At 39.9% G+C, this 15,879-nt stretch overlaps 2 protein-coding genes across 2 annotated transcripts in view; one reads left to right on the plus strand and one right to left on the minus strand.

The window, feature by feature from the left end:
- Window positions 1–15,879, minus strand: part of BCL2L13 (BCL2 like 13) — a 1,170,396-nt gene that overhangs the window by 59,497 nt on the left and 1,095,020 nt on the right. The window lies entirely within an intron of this gene.
- LOC126022656 (enhancer of rudimentary homolog) lies at window positions 6,189–6,670 on the plus strand. The gene has a single exon (XM_049783633.1). The coding sequence runs from the start codon at window positions 6,217–6,219 to the stop codon at window positions 6,529–6,531; it is 315 nt and encodes a 104-aa protein (XP_049639590.1). The 5' UTR covers window positions 6,189–6,216; the 3' UTR covers window positions 6,532–6,670.

The following is a 15,879-nucleotide window of genomic DNA, read 5'->3' on the forward strand; positions in this document are numbered from 1 at the left end:
AGTACAGGGATTTCTTTAAAAGAAAGGATTCCTCAGTTCCAAGGTCTTCCAAATCCTGCAGGTATCTCATTTGCCATCAACGTGTTAACGAAACAGTTTGTCTATTAATTATGTTAGAACAAGAAATATCCACTGAGGGTCCGGAGAGATAGCATGGAGGTAGGGCGTTTGCTTTGCATGCAGAAAGAAGGTCGGTAGTTCGAATCCCAGCATCCCATATGGTCCCCCAAGCTTGCCAGGAGCGACTTCTGAGCACAGAGCCAGGAGTAACCCCTGAGCACTGCTGCGTGTGACCCAAAAACAAACAAAAGATGTCCACTGAAACTCAGCACGAATGAATTAAAAGTATTTCGTTATGTTTTCCAGTCATGGCACAGATAAGCCACAGTTACACAAAGCCAAAAGATCTCTTCTTATCCACCTGGCAATGATCAAAACATTAAATTTCTTTCCAACACTTCTATCTCCCTCCCTCTTCCTGTCACTCACACACTCCCTGCTTAACTCCCCACCAGCCCCATTGCAGTTGCTCAGCAACTCAAAGAGCCTTGTGGTGTTTGAACACTAACTGTTCCCTGTTCGCATTTCCTCTAATGAGAATATACATGGCTGTAGCCCAAGTTACCTCCTTTTCCTGAAGGGAAAAAATAAAACAGAGCAATATGCTATGACTTATGTCAGACTGTTAGTCAGACTATAGTCAGACTATTAGTATCACTAAATAACAACCCAATAGAGAAATACAGGATAAGAACACCTCGATGCCCAAACATGGTACAAAATTAGGTATTATCATTTCATATCTAATTGAACATGTATTATAAGGTTGACTCTTACACTTACTCTGTTTATTTGTAACCTCAGAAATGCGTCTTGATTATAATATTGAACTCTATTTTGTAAGAGCTTTAACCCAAAGCAATTTCAACCTGGTTGGAGGCCAAGCCACATTCTAGTTGACAAAAGGGAATTAGGAACAGAAAGCTTTGAAAGATCCTTGTTTGCCAGTCCTGCTTTAACAATTCTGCTATTGTAATGTTAGTGTGCATTGAAACGGTCCATATTGGAGGCCTGGGACCCATAGATGTTAAATAAACTCCCTAAGTCATAGCACCAGCTAATGACAGAGTGAGACTGTCAGGGCTCAGCACCATTATATCTCTAGTGATCACTGGATTTGAAGTCTTGTAGGAATTTTTCTTACTCATTAATTCGTAAACAGGAGTCCTTTGTCCAGCAATTGAGAGCATGATGAGGATTTTTCTAATTAAACTATGGTAGAATCTCTGTTCTGAAAAATTTGCGATCCATGAGAGCAGAATGGGGCTGATTGATCCAAGTTAAAGCCTAGTTTTGCTACTTGTATAACTGAGAAAGTTGCCTCCTTGCTTGGGCCTCAGTTTCTCCACTACAAAAGTAAACAGTAGCTAGAGTGGAGCAATAGCACAGTGAATAGGGCTCTTGCCATGCACACAGCCAATACAGGTTCAGTCCCCAGCATCCCATCTGGTCCCTTGAGCCCTCAGTAGTGATCCTGAATGCAGATCTAGGTGTAACCCTGGAGCACCACCAGATGTGGTCCAAAAACTAAAAAAAGAAGTATCTGTCTTGTAGAGATTATTTAAAAATTAATATTGTAGGGGGAGGGAAAAATTAATATTGGATGTTACCCTCCCCCAACTTCTGTCTAGCTCACCTGTCTGGGAGGGGTCTGTGGTTGCTAATAAAGGGAGTTGCTCAGGGGTTTGAGAGGATTCAGAGAGATTCAGTAAGGGATTCAGCAAGAAGCCTCAGCTGAGGTAGGCAGCATGGAGATAGCAGAGTGAGGATTAAATGCAGGGCAGCTTAAAAGTAAAGCATATTTGGGAGGTTTTGTGGTGTCAGACCTAGAGACAGAGTGTCTTCTTCTATCTTGAATTTAAGTATATAGATACAGGAAGCAAGGAGGTGGAGAATAAGTAAAGTGTAAACTGGGATCTATGAGGGATCTATGAAGTGTCTGATTGTGAAAGAAAGGATCTAGGACTTAGATAACACTAGAAATTTTGGCCAATGATCATCTTTCTGTAGACATTTTTTATTATTTACATAGTAAGACTTCAATTAGCATTCATTTCTTCCCTTCTCTTCCTGCTTTCTTTTTTCTCTTTTTTATTCTTTTTGTCATTTATTTCTCAATGTAGACAATTTTATCATTTAAAACAGTACTGATTACAGTAATAACTTAATTGACATTGAAACAGTGAGAAAAAAAGATGCTTTTTTACCAAAATTTGTTGAGCAATTTTATGGCTACAAATAAAGTATTATCTAATTTTATTATGATTATGATTTCTTTTCCATGTTCTTACTAACTAGAGAAGATTTGTCTTACTGGGCCACAAAGTAAGGATACATTCAAAATAATGTGGGATTCTCCACATTTGACCTTCTAGAAGGCAAGTATTTTCAAAAAGTCTGAGAATTCAAAGGACATTTTCAAGGCCAGTTTGTCAAATTTTTTCAGTTTAGAAGTGAGAAAAATAAAGTGTAATGAGAGATGATGTGCCCCAATTCATACAGCTAGTGACCAGCTTGAGGCTCTTGACATCTAATCAAACTGATTAGAGGGGAAAAGTGTATCTAAAAGCTTTTGTCAGTGCTCGAGAGATGGTATGGTCAAAATAATTGGAGAAGTGCTCCAAGGACTCAGTAAAGTGTACAAACAGAGATGAGCCCCTCAAAGGCTCATGTTAAAATGCACGTTTCACATAGACTCAATGTCATTTTAATTGAAGTTATTTATCAAGTTATAATTAACTTCAAGGCAGAAAAAAGAAATGGAAGCTTTTTTGAAAAGGGGTGAACTGAGAATCAGGGACAGGTTAAAGTAGGATTGAAGGAGAAAACTGAGAAGAGAAAGATAAATGGGGCAGGAGCAATATCCTGGGACAGAAACAGAGGCAGAGATGTCAGTGTGGGTGGTAGGGGGGATACCACAGTTAAGAGCCAGCAACGAATCTTCACACAACTCACAGAGAGTTCTTAAACTTATATGTTAAAAATGTAAGTTTACATGACAAAAATACTCTGAAAGAAATTCGTAAAAATCATCCTGATGTTTTACAGAAAAGTATGCTCAGTTCAGATAGCAAACTACTCTGAACATATGACCTGCCAAAGGAAACCGCAGAGCTGGGACTTGAACCTGGGCTCTTGGCTTCCCCTCCACCAGATGCACAATGAACATATTAAAGAAACAAAGTAACTGTACATGGGAGTTGTCAAAGGTTAACCACATTTATTTTATGTTTTCACTGCTCCATCTCACAGCGAATAGATTATCAATATGGCTACAAACCTCACCACACTCAATAAAATTTGAATTCTCTTCTTGTGAGCTGGTGGAATTCATTTCCCTACTTCTTAAATCTAGTTAGCTTGGTGTCTTACCTTTTCCTGAACTTGGACTCCATGACTCTATCATGCTAAAACATCAACAACAACAAGAATAGTGAAAACCTGGTTTAACCACTGAATATAAAAAAATAATCCAGGGCCATAGAGATAGCACAGAGGTAGGGTGTTAGCCTTGCACGAAGCCAACCCAGGATGAAATGTGTTTTGAATCCCCGCATCCCAATTGGTCCCCCGAGCCTGCCAGGAGTGATTTCTGAGTGCAGAGCCAAAAGTAACTCCTGAACACCACCAGGTGTGACCAAAAACAAACAAACAAACAAAAATAAAAACAAACTTCATCTAGTAGAAATCTTAAACTAGTCAGCTTCGGGGCCAGAGTAATAGCACAGCGATAGGGCATTTGCCTTGCACGTGGCTGATCCAAGATAAACCTGGATTCAATTCCTGGCGTCCCATATGGTCCCCCAAGCCAGGAGCTATTTCTGAGCACATAGCCAGCAGTAACCCCTGAGCATCACCGGGTGTGGTCTAAAAACAATAAACAATATAAACTAGTCAGCTCCCAACAAACTCACCAATTCACAAAAACACATGGACAAGACTACCCAACATCAGTCAAACATGGGCTGCATTATGCTCAGCATACCTACAAACTGGTGATTGATAATAAAAAATGCTTATTTAAAAAATTACATTTAATCCATTGCAATGATCTATGTTATGTTTCACTTCAAAATACATTTGAGGCTCGGAGAGATAGCACAGCGGCGTTTGCCTTGCAAGCAGCTGATCCAGGACCAAAGGTGGTTGGTTCGAATCCCAGTGTCCCATATGGTCCCCCGTGCCTGCCAGGAGCTATTTCTGAGCAGACAGCCAGGAGTAAGCCCTGAGCATTACTGGTTGTGGCCCAAAAACAAACAAACAACAAAAAAAAGTACATTTGAGAGTGGCTTGTTACTCAGCAATTGTCAACTGATAGAGAAAACTATTGCATCTGAACTAGATTGAGGATGATACTACCCCAACAATCCACAAACATTCACCTAAGTATTACAGAAATATGTTGGAAATATGTGCCAATTAATTCCAATTTACAAAAGCAAAGGACAGGGGAAGGAATACCATTTTAGGTCAGAAATAGTAATGTTGAGACTTGGAGAGGTAAAATTAGGCAAAATGTTCCTGCTGACAAGGATATCACCCAGCTTCCCTTTCCTGATGGTACATCTGCAAAAACTGGCCAGCCCATGGAACATTGGTTCCAGGCACCAACCCACCTTCAGTCTTTGCTGAGTCTGGAGTTTGGGTGACCCAATTTCATAGAAACCAGACAGTCATTTATGAGTTATGTGAGAGTGGAAATTCCATATGGTTTCTGAATTATAAGAAAGCAAAAAGTGCATCTTCTCCATCCAAACTTAAAGTATAACCTTGTCTTGTGGTGATTCTCTAAAAGGAAGCATTTTAAAAGGCCTCTTTTGGAAATAAAAACATTATTCAAATTAAGATTTCAGACTGTGTCAGCAAGTCTTTTCCTGTTCTGTTTGCCAGCAGACTGGTGGTGCCCTACAACTCACTGACGTGGGATAGCATGTCCTTCAGATTTAGAGCAGATGGAAAAGGAGAGTAGACTAACAGTTCCATTTCAGATATAGTTAAAATAGAATATGCTTAAATAAAGCATAACAACAATGTCCCTTCAGAGAAAGCAGTGCTCAGCAGAGAAGCTTCCAGGCCAAATTCTGCCACTGACTTGCTAGAACATCTCAATTTCCTTCTCTATAAAAATGGGTGATACTACCTGACACTAATAAATGATATTAAGAAATGTGTCAAATACTTAAGAAAGCCAATATTTATTTATCAGAAACCCAGGCTAAAGAGGCATTATTTCATTTAAGTCTTGGGTAAGCAGCTGAGGTTATTGTTTGTTGTTGATAGAGCTTGGGCCCAGGCTCTCGCATGTCTGACTTTAATTTCTTCCATGCTCTCTCACACTGCCCTTATGTGCTGATTTTAGAGGACTAGAAGGACCCCCACAAGACATGTGAGGAAAGGAACTTAAGCTCTACCTCCTCAGAATAGAGTCACTGCCAAGCCTAGCTCTGGGCTCTGAAGGAAAGAATTTCATTGATTTCAATGACTCAGTAATACTATTGATTTATGGTTCATTGTAGGAGGTCTCTGTCACAGCAATTTGCTCCAAAAATACTGAATTAAAAAATAAACAAGTTAATTGAAAGATGTTTGTAGGGAGGTTGGCCTGGGTTGATCTAACATCAACAGCCATGTAAGAAAAACAAAGGAAAGCTGCACCTACATTACTGCACCCAGCCAGACTCACACTCAGGTTTGAATAAAGGATACATAGCTTCACAGGTAAATAACAGTACAGAAACTTTACAGACTCAAAACTAGCCTTAAAAGAAAAATTGAAGACCAAGAGACACATCAAAGTCCTATATAAAGATGACACAAAATCCCATGACAATTATCTCTCTCAATGTCAATAGACTAAATGCACCAATTAAGAGACACAGAGTAGAAAAATGGATCAAAAGGCTGAATTCAACAGTCTTCTACCTACAAGAAACACATCTGAATAGTCAGACTCAAAATCAAAGGTTGGAGAACAATCATCCAAGCAAACAACTTCCTTTGAAAAAGCTGGAGTGGCCATATTAATATCAGATGACACAAATTTTAGACTTAGAAAGTTATAAGGGGCACTTCCGGCGGCTTTCCTCGTGGCGAGCGGCTGTTGGCGGCGGAGCTCGCGTGCAGCGGCGGTGGCTGCGTGGACCCAGACTCTGCGTGATGTCTCATACCATTTTACTAGTTCAGCCTACCAAGAGACCAGAAGGCAGAACTTACGCTGACTATGAATCTGTGAATGAATGCATGGAAGGCGTTTGTAAAATGTACGAAGAACATCTGAAGAGAATGAACCCAAACAGCCCTTCCATCACATATGATATCAGCCAGTTGTTTGATTTTATTGACGATCTGGCAGATCTCAGCTGCCTCGTTTACCGAGCTGATACCCAGACATACCAACCTTACAACAAAGACTGGATTAAAGAGAAGATCTATGTGCTTCTTCGTCGGCAGGCCCAGCAGGCGGGGAAATAATTGAGCTGGAAGCATTAGGGGGTGGGGTGGGCTTGGAATACAAGTGTGTACAGCAAACTAGAGGGTGTTTTGTATTCTAATAATCCAGTTTCCATTTGGTACACTCTAGCCACAATTGAATATATTGAGTGAAATATGAGGATTTTGTTCAATCTGAAAAAAATCCCATTGCCGCCTCCCCTCTGCCCCTTTTTTTTCTTTTCTTTTTTTTACTTAAACATTTCTATGGTGTTTTAGGTGGGTTTTTGGTCAGCTATTGTTGGTTTGAGCCTTTGAACTGTTCATTTCCACTGTAATGATACTATACTAACTAACCATTGTTCAGGATTGGGGGGGGGTAACAACATAGTTCAGTTATGTCCTCAAGATAAACCTTAGTGAAAGACCAATAAATGTTCTTTAGTTATAAAAAAAAGAAAGTTATAAGGGAAAGATAGACATTTTATAATAATCAAAGGATATGTAAATTAAGAAGAAATATTATTCTTAAACATATACACTTACAATGAAGTACCAATAAAATATTTAATGCAATTGGCAAATCTGAAAGAAGACATCAATAGCAACACATAATAGTGGAAGGCCTCAATACTACCCTGTCACCTTTTGATAAGTCAACCAAGGTGAACCTCAACAAGAGTATACTAGCTCTGAAAGAAGAAATGAAAGAAAGTGGCCTAGTAAATATAACAATGTGCACAAAGGTCAAATCCAAATGGATCAAACACCTTGATATCAAACTGAAAACCATAATGTATAAAGAAGAACACATAGGTAAAACACTCCATGACATTGAGACTAAAGGCATCTTCAAGAAGGAAACATCACTGCTCAAACAAGTAGAAGCAGAGGTTATCAGATGGGACTATATTACTATGAGAAGCTTCTGCACCTCAAAGGAAGTAGTAACAAGGATATAAAGTCAACCCACAGAATGGGAGAAATTATTCATCCATAATCCATTGGTTAAGGGGATAATATATATGATATACAAGGTACTGACAGAACTTAACAAGAAAAAAACCATCTAACTCCATCAAAAAATGAGAAAAAGAGGGGGCCGGGCGGTGGCGCTGGAGGTAAGGTGCCTGCCTTACAAGCGCTAGCCAAGGAACGGACAGCGGTTCGATCCCCCGGCGTCCCATATGGTTCCCCCAAGCCAGGGGCGATTTCTGAGCACATAGCCAGGAGTAACCCCTGAGCGTCAAACGGGTGTGGCCCAAAAACCAAAAAAAAAAAAAAAAATGAGAAAAAGAAATGAACAGACACTTCCTCAAAGAAGAAATACAAATGGCCAAAAGGCACTTTAAAAAATGCTCCACATCACTAATCAGAAAGATGCAAATCAAAACAACAATGAGGTACTGTATCACACCACAGAGACTGGCACACATCATGAAGAACTAGAACAATTAGTGCTGCCAGATATGTAAGAAAAAAAGATTTCTCATTCAGTGCTGATGTGAATGCTGTCTAGTCCAACCTTTATGAAAAACATAAAAAATATGGAGATTCCTCAAAATAATGGAAATTGAGCTCCCATATGATCCAGCTATACCACTCCCAGGGATAATATCCTAAGAACACAAAAATACAATTCAAAAATCCCTTTCTCACACCTATATTCATTGCAGCTCTATTTACAATAGCCAAACTCTGGAAACCACGAAGATGTTCTTTAACAGATGAATGGCTAAAGAAACTGTGGTACATATAGACTATGGAATATTGTGCAGCCATCAGAAGATATGAAGTCATAAAAGTTTCCTATAAATGAATGGACATGGAATCTATTATGCTGAGTGAAAGAAGTCAGAGGGAGATAGACACAGGATAGTCTCACTCATCTATGAGTTTTAAAAATAATTAATGACATTATTGTAATAAGGCCAGAAACAATAGAGACGAGGGCTGGAAGGACCAGGTCACAATATTAAGCTCACCACTAAGAGTGGTGAATGCTGTTAGAGAAATAACTACATTAGTGAGAGAACTAGAAAGCCTGTCTCGAATACAGGCAGAGGTGGGGGAGGAAGGCAGGGGGCATTGGTGGTGTGAAGGTTGTATTGATGAAGGTGGGTGTTCTGTTTATGACTGAAACCCAACTACAATCATGCTGGTAATTATGGTGCTTAAATAAAGATTTTATAATAAAAAAGAAAGACATTCTACTGAATGGGAAAGATACTGCATATAATATGGCCAACAAGGGGTCAATATCCAAATTATATAAAGAACTCACAAAACTTAAGTATAAAAATAATGACCCAATTTAAATTATGTAAAGGAACTGAATAAACTCCAAAGAAGAAATGAAAATGGTCAATAGGCACATGAAAGATATTCATCTTTAAGGGAAATGTAAGATAAAACTATAATGAGATATCACCTCATGCCAATTAAATTGCTATTATCCAAACCCCCCCCCCAAAAAAAACACATGTATCAGAGAGGATGTGAAGAGAAGGGAGCCTTGGCACAGTTTGTGGGAATGTAAAAATTGGTGCAGCTTTTAAGAATGCAGTTTGAAGATTGTTCAAAGATTATAATTTTATACTACCCAGTTATTTAAATTCTGAATGCATAAAAACAAAAATCCAAGAACAAAAATTCTGGTGAAGGTATTTTACTGAAACATTGTACACCTAGAACTCAATCATGAATTACTTTATAACTTTGTGATTCACTCTCAATAAAAAAAAAATTTAAAGCAAAACAAAACACTCTAGTTACCAATTTATATTCCTGAGACACTAAAAGTAAAACCTCTCAAGTGAATTCATGGAGGAAAAGGAAGAGAAATTCATTCAGTGTTTTCAATAAAAGCAACAAAGCCTCAAACAGCAATGAAGACCACAAGAAAAAGTACTTTCTGATTCAAATCATTTAGAAGGAATAGATGATAAAACATAAAAAAAAATTATAAAAATTTCAGAAATGATTTGATGCAGAGGTAAGAATATGGTCTTCCCATTCTGATGGAAAACACTTTTACTAGAGTAAAAAGTCTTTTGGAACTAATAAAGTTCATTTTTAGTTGAATCTTAACATTAAGGTTCTTTTGTTGTTGTTGTTTTTGGTTGTTTTTGTTTTTTTTTTATAATCCAAGTACTTTTCATTGAAAGCATTAATGTACTTTGTCTTTACTGTAAGAGAATTTTCTGATGCTTAAACTTTATCCACAATTTAGGAATCTCTTTAATCATGTTTACATCAATTTAGTCAGCATGAAGTACAGTAGAAATATAATTAAAGACACTAAAAAGAATATCCATCATCCCAGGGTGCTCTCAGAGGATTTCATTTTTCCCTTTTGGACATACTTAAGGGATTTATAGGGAATGATAAACGAGCTGTCTTGTTGTTTTTTTTTTTATTTTGGTTTTTTTGGGGTCACACCTGGCAGCGCTCAGGGGTTACTCCTGGCTGCATGCTCAGAAATGGCTCCTGGCAGGCACAGTGGACCATATGGGATGCCGGGATTTGAACCACCATCTTTCTGCATGAAAGACAAATGCCTTACCTCCATGCTATCTCTCCGGCCCCTGTCTTGTATATTTTAATATTTTCAAACTCTTCTACAATTTCTAGCACACTTAGCATAAGGTCAAATTATTTGAGTGGTGACATTTATCTATCAATATATCATATTCTAAAATAATATTTAAAATGATGATTTTTAAAAGTTTTTTTTTTTTTTTTTTTTTTCAGGAAGAATCATCTTTATTTATGCCCTAGCCACCACAGGTGTGTGGCCTATGTCAACCTTTTTAAGCATCTCAGCTATATTTTGCTAGCCCTGCATCTTATCTCCTGTTAGCCATCTTCCCTTTGGGCTCCATGCGGCCCAAAGATTCAAAAGCCAGGAAGCCAAGCCGGGCCAAGAGAGAAACGGCCAAAAGGCCGAATCCCCTGGCTCAGAGGTTTTTCTATCCTTTTCCAGAACCCTCCCAGAAATGGGAGGTCTTGCAGGTAGTTACACCTATTATCCGGTTCCCAAAACTCCTCCCAGATATGGGCGGGTCTTGGGGTACACCACATTTCCCCTTTTTTAAATATTTTCATAGCGCCAACGAAATAAAGTGAAAATTAATATAACCAGCCCTTTTCAAAAAACATATCATTTGCAAAATATACTTTACACCTGTAACCTAAAATTCTATTATGCTTTTTTTAACCAAGCACTATTTCGGAACTTACATGTTCCTATACTTTTAAACTATATTGGGGGAACTTCACTGTTCCTATATTTTTTCTATACACAAGTACTTCAGCATACATGCATAACATACATTTTAAAAACAGGCTAAGTACATTAAAATACACAGTAAAACATTTTGCAATTGAAAATATTAACTCTGAAAGACAACAAAACACATTTAAATTATAAAGAAAATGACTTAAGACAAAGATGCAGGTGGTTAGAAATTAGATGTTTAAATGAGCTAAACTGAATGACTTCCCTTTTATTTTTATTTTTTAACTACTAAGTAAAACTTATCCCATTACCAACTATGAGTAAAATATTACTACCCACTAATTTTCTACACCTAAAACCATAGTTCAGATGATTAATTTGTCCCACGTTGATCTCACCACGTGGCTTCTTTAAACTTTTAAAGTTCAGATGTTTTGTCCCACGCTGATCTTACCACGTGGCTTTTTTCCGTAGTTCCAGGCTCCGCTGCCGGTTTGTGATCTGGAGCGAGGATTTCAGGTTTTTCGCTTTTCCGGGCAAAGCTGAGCCCAGCCAAGCCGATTCCAGCCGAGATCCCAGCCGAGCCGAGCTGCTTGGAGCTTGCCGCTTGGAGCTTTTTGCCGCAGGGGCTTCACCGCTGCCTTTTTTCCCCTCTGGGAGCACTTTGGATGTTCAGAGTTCCAAGTGATTTAAACTAAAAGTTCAGTTCGAAATTTCCAAAGTCGAAATCCAAATTTAAGCCAAAGGTCATTTTCAGAAAATCAGTCCATTTTTAATACAGTCTTTTTTCTCCTCCGTTTCCAATTTAGACTTTTAATAAGTTTTTGAAGAGGCCCAGGTTTTTGTTTCTTGTAACAAAGTTTCAGTTTTGGGCCTGGGCCTGGGCTGGAGGTGATGCAAGCTTCCACCTCTTTTGTTTTAATTGCCCTTGTTTCCCTAGAAGGGGTCACGGCCATGTTTGAACATGGCTGCACGTGGCCCAGTGTTTTGGGCTTAGTGCACCCGAAAAGAGCCAAAATTAAACTGAAAAGCAGAAATATTACCATTGTTGCTGGTTTCTTGGGTCCAGGATTCAGGTCAAAGTTCGGAGCGCCAGATGTTGCATTAAATAATTAACGATGAGGCTGGATGGTGGAGGATACCATCCAGCCCACATGGCTCTGCAACCTCCATGCAGCCGGCGAGTTCCAGGCCCAGGTGAAATCACTCACACGCAGGCTTCAGGAAGAATCATCTTTATTTATGCCCTAGCCACCACAGGTGTGTGGCCTATGTCAACCTTTTAAGCATTCAGCTATATTTTGCTAGCCCTGCATCTTATCTCCTGTTAGCCATCTTCCCTTTGGGCTCCATGCGGCCCAAAGATTCAAAAGCCAGGAAGCCAAGCCGGGCCAAGAGAGAAACGGCCAAAAGCGATTTTTAAAAGTTTTTAAATATCAAATAATCCCTGTAGTCAAAAGCATGAGTAGAATTAATGTAACAGCAATGATTTTCAGTAAGCAGCTCGATCAGAGTTGTGGTTTTTTGTTTTGTTTTGTTTTGTTTTTGGGTCACACCCGGTGGTGCTCAGGATTACTCCTGGTTGTCTGCTCAGAAATAGCTCCTGGCAGGCACGGGGGGCCATATGGGACACTGGGATTCGAACCAACCACCTTAGGTTCTGGATCGGCTGCTTGCAAGGCAAACACCACTGTGCTATCTCTCCGGGCCCATAAGTGTATTTTTTAAAGATTAATATAAACTTAAAAAAATGAACAAAAAAGTATCAGATATGCCTTGATTTCGATATTGCCATCTGGTTAGGATATCATCAGGTTCAGGTCAGCATTAAAGAGTATCAGGAAGTGCTTGAACCTAGTACAATGAGCACTTCTTTATAGTATGTCAGTCAATTTTGCAAGCATTTCCATGTAGTAAATCATTTCAGCTTCACAATAACCCAATTATAAAGTAGTTGCTATTCTCCCCATTTGGTAGGTAGAATAACTGAAACACTTCAAGACTAAGTAACCCCTGAGCACTTCAAGGTGTAACCAAAAAAAAAAAAAAGAAATATCTAGATGTGTGTGTATACACACACACACACACACACACACACACACACACACACACATATATACCACAATCTAGATGGTAATTTTAAAAGTGAGATGAGGTGGGCATTGTTGGGAGGAAAAATCATGCATAGAAGACTTTTTTTTTCCTTAAAGGATAAGAGTAAAAAACATAGTAAAGGTGTGATAGTGGCAATCGCCGTTGTTTGCATAGGTCCAGAAAAATATAGGGAAAACAGAAAAAAATTCTTGGCCTGTTTACAATAAGGCCTCACCCCAGAAGTTTATTGGCATAAGACTGACTCTGGGTTCCAGGCATACCAGTCTGTCCAACCCGAGTCATTCTCTGTTATTCCGGTGAAACTTTTTCACACTTTAGCTATTGTTGGTATCAGGTTCTTATATTTAAAAATTCTGGATTCTATGCATTTGTTTCATTGATGTCAGGCTGATATGGAGCATCCTCTAGTTTCAGCATACCATTAAATGCGGAGCAATCTGCTCTGCAAGCAGGCTGTTGCTGAGTCGTCTGGGTGTTGAGAGCACTCTTTGAAGTAAGTCAATGCCAAAGCAGTGGTAGGTCTTCCCTGGTAGAGGCTTGGATCCTGGTAATGTTATAAACAATTGTGGTTGTTTCCATAGATGGTATCATTGTTCAGGTGTGTGTGGGTGATGCCCATTCTTCTGAGGCCTAAGCGAAATCATTATGCCAATGTTCAGGGTATAAAGCCTAACTGCATTACCAAATTTATGTTCCCATCTCTATTAGATAAGAACTTATTTGCATATGTTTTATTTTCCCATTTTAATGTGCCTATGCAAAAGAGAAGCAATGCCACAAGATATTGTTGGTGCATCTGGGGGCCGACGAATAAAGTCCAACATTCCCCATAACTTTGTTCAAACATGAATTCTATACAGAGATACTCTTCTACCAGTATTGCTTATAAAACAGATCTCAAAGGGGGGAAATCAAACAATCAAATAACAACCAGTGGGCAAAATAGTCACTATATGAGGATATTCAAAAAGAGCTATAGATGTTAAGGGAATACATCTGGGATATACAAAGAAGATACACGTGTCCCTTTTATGTTTTAGAAATAGTCAAGAGGGAGGGTGTTGTTTCCGAGACACCACTTTGGTCTGTGATTTGGACAAGCGAAGAGCACACGGAGCCATGTCCTCCCCATGTTGCCTGCTGAAGCTTCCGAATCTCCGAGGGGCATTTGCTTCCTAATTGCTGGAAGCTGAAAAATTACCAGTCCCCTCCCTGCCCCTGAAAAATGGGAAAGGAGAGAGAAGGCTGTGGGGGGACAGCTGAGACTGCATCTTCCCCTAAGCTAGGCCAAATAAGCCTACCTTGTGAAGCCATCTCCTCCCCGTGTTGCCTGCTGAAGCTTCCGACTCCAGAGGCATTTGCTTCCTAATTGTTGGAAGCCAGAAGTTCACCAGTCCCCTCCCCACCCCTTGCAGGAACGAGGAAGCTTGGGGTCTCCTTTAAATTGCTCTTCGCAAAAACCCACTTGCTGGGACCCTGAGCAGGTGTCCAGGAGTAACCCTGGGAACCGGGAGAAAGGAGAGAGAAGGCTGTGGGGGGCAGCCGAGGCTGCATCTTCCCATAGCTTGGCCAAAAAGCCTACAGCATTAAGCCATATAGTCCATGTGTTGCCTGCTGAAGCTTCAGACTCCACCCAAAAAATTACTGTGTAAGATATGCAATCCACCTTGGCCAAGAAAAAAATCATTAGTACCAAAAAATGGTTAAATGTGCGGTAATTGGAGGTGGGAGTGAAAGAGTAAAGGAATAAAATGAGCTCCTGAGCGGCTTTCAGATTATGACAAACAGATTAAACACAATGATATCCAAATATTTATCAATATGTTCCACACGGGGACTAGTGCCCCCACATGGTTTTACAATGGACAGGTTTAGTAAGGAAACTTGCCTGGGACTTCCTGAAGCCAGAACCTATTGTGCTATTTTCCATGATGGCAGAACCTCTCGGCTCCCATGAAGGAAAGAGATCCTTCAAGACCTGGCAGGCTGGAAGGTCAAGGCCCCCATCCAAACCCTCCCTCTGGAGCCAGGAGGAAAATGGGGAAAGCCTAGGGTAACCTATAAGCTCCTCCAAGGGACCCACCTCGCTGGCTTGCCCAGGCATGTGGCCCAGGGGAAGCTCTGGAGTTCCGGAGGAAGGAAGTAGAGCGGTGCTGGGGTGACCCATGTCCTGCACCCCTTCCTACGGCTGGTTAAGAAGGCCTTGGCATGGTAGAGGGCTGCCAAACCCCATGCTGGCAGAACCTCCCGGCTCCCAGGAAGGAAAGAGATGCTTAGATATTTTTTACTTTTGTTTTTTACTTTACTTATAAAAAAGGATTACAGAGTAGATGTGGTTGGTACTCCAGTCACCAACTCCTGATCTATACATTAAGAGATTTTTGTTTTAAAAGAGAAATTCATGTAGCTAGCTAATCTCCAAAAACTGGTACCAGTTCCAGTAACTTTAATTTAATCATGGTACAAAAAAAAAAAAACATTGCCCCCTGCAAAGAATTACATATACTAGTTTGAGAAACTAGTCTTTCCGTCTGTCTCAGTAATTGAAGAGACACAGATGAGACATTTCAGGCATGCCAAGCATACTGTAATGAGAGTGTTGGCTGCATATCACTGTGAACACAATGTGGTTTGTAGTATTTTGCAATAAAGTCAATGTTAAAGTTCTTCCAAATACTGTAGCAGTCATAGAGATATAACCGCCTAGTGCTAATTTAGCCAAATAACACAGATGGTTCGTTGGAGTACAATTAAATTTTCAGTGGAAGGTTTTCATGAACTTGGAAATCTGGTTAGGACCATGATGACTCAAAAAGATTTTACTTGAAGACACGGAATAAAAGAAAACTTACCTTAAGAATAGTTACATTTTAGAGGCCGGGCGGTGGCACTAGAGGTAAGGTGCCTGCCTTGCCTGCGCTAGCCTTGGATGGACCACGGTTCGATCCCCCGGCATCCCATATGGTCCCCCAAGCCAGGAGCGACTTCTGAGCGCATAGCCAGGAGTAACCCCTGAGCGTCACCGGGTGTGGCCC

Source organism: Suncus etruscus, chromosome 11, assembly GCF_024139225.1.
Source record: "Suncus etruscus isolate mSunEtr1 chromosome 11, mSunEtr1.pri.cur, whole genome shotgun sequence".
Lineage (NCBI taxonomy): Eukaryota > Metazoa > Chordata > Mammalia > Eulipotyphla > Soricidae > Suncus > Suncus etruscus.

Bases quoted from the DNA above. Each gene is read 5' to 3' on its own strand.
- LOC126022656 (XM_049783633.1), top strand. From the start codon at position 6,217: ATGTCTCATACCATTTTACTAGTTCAGCCTACCAAGAGACCAGAAGGC.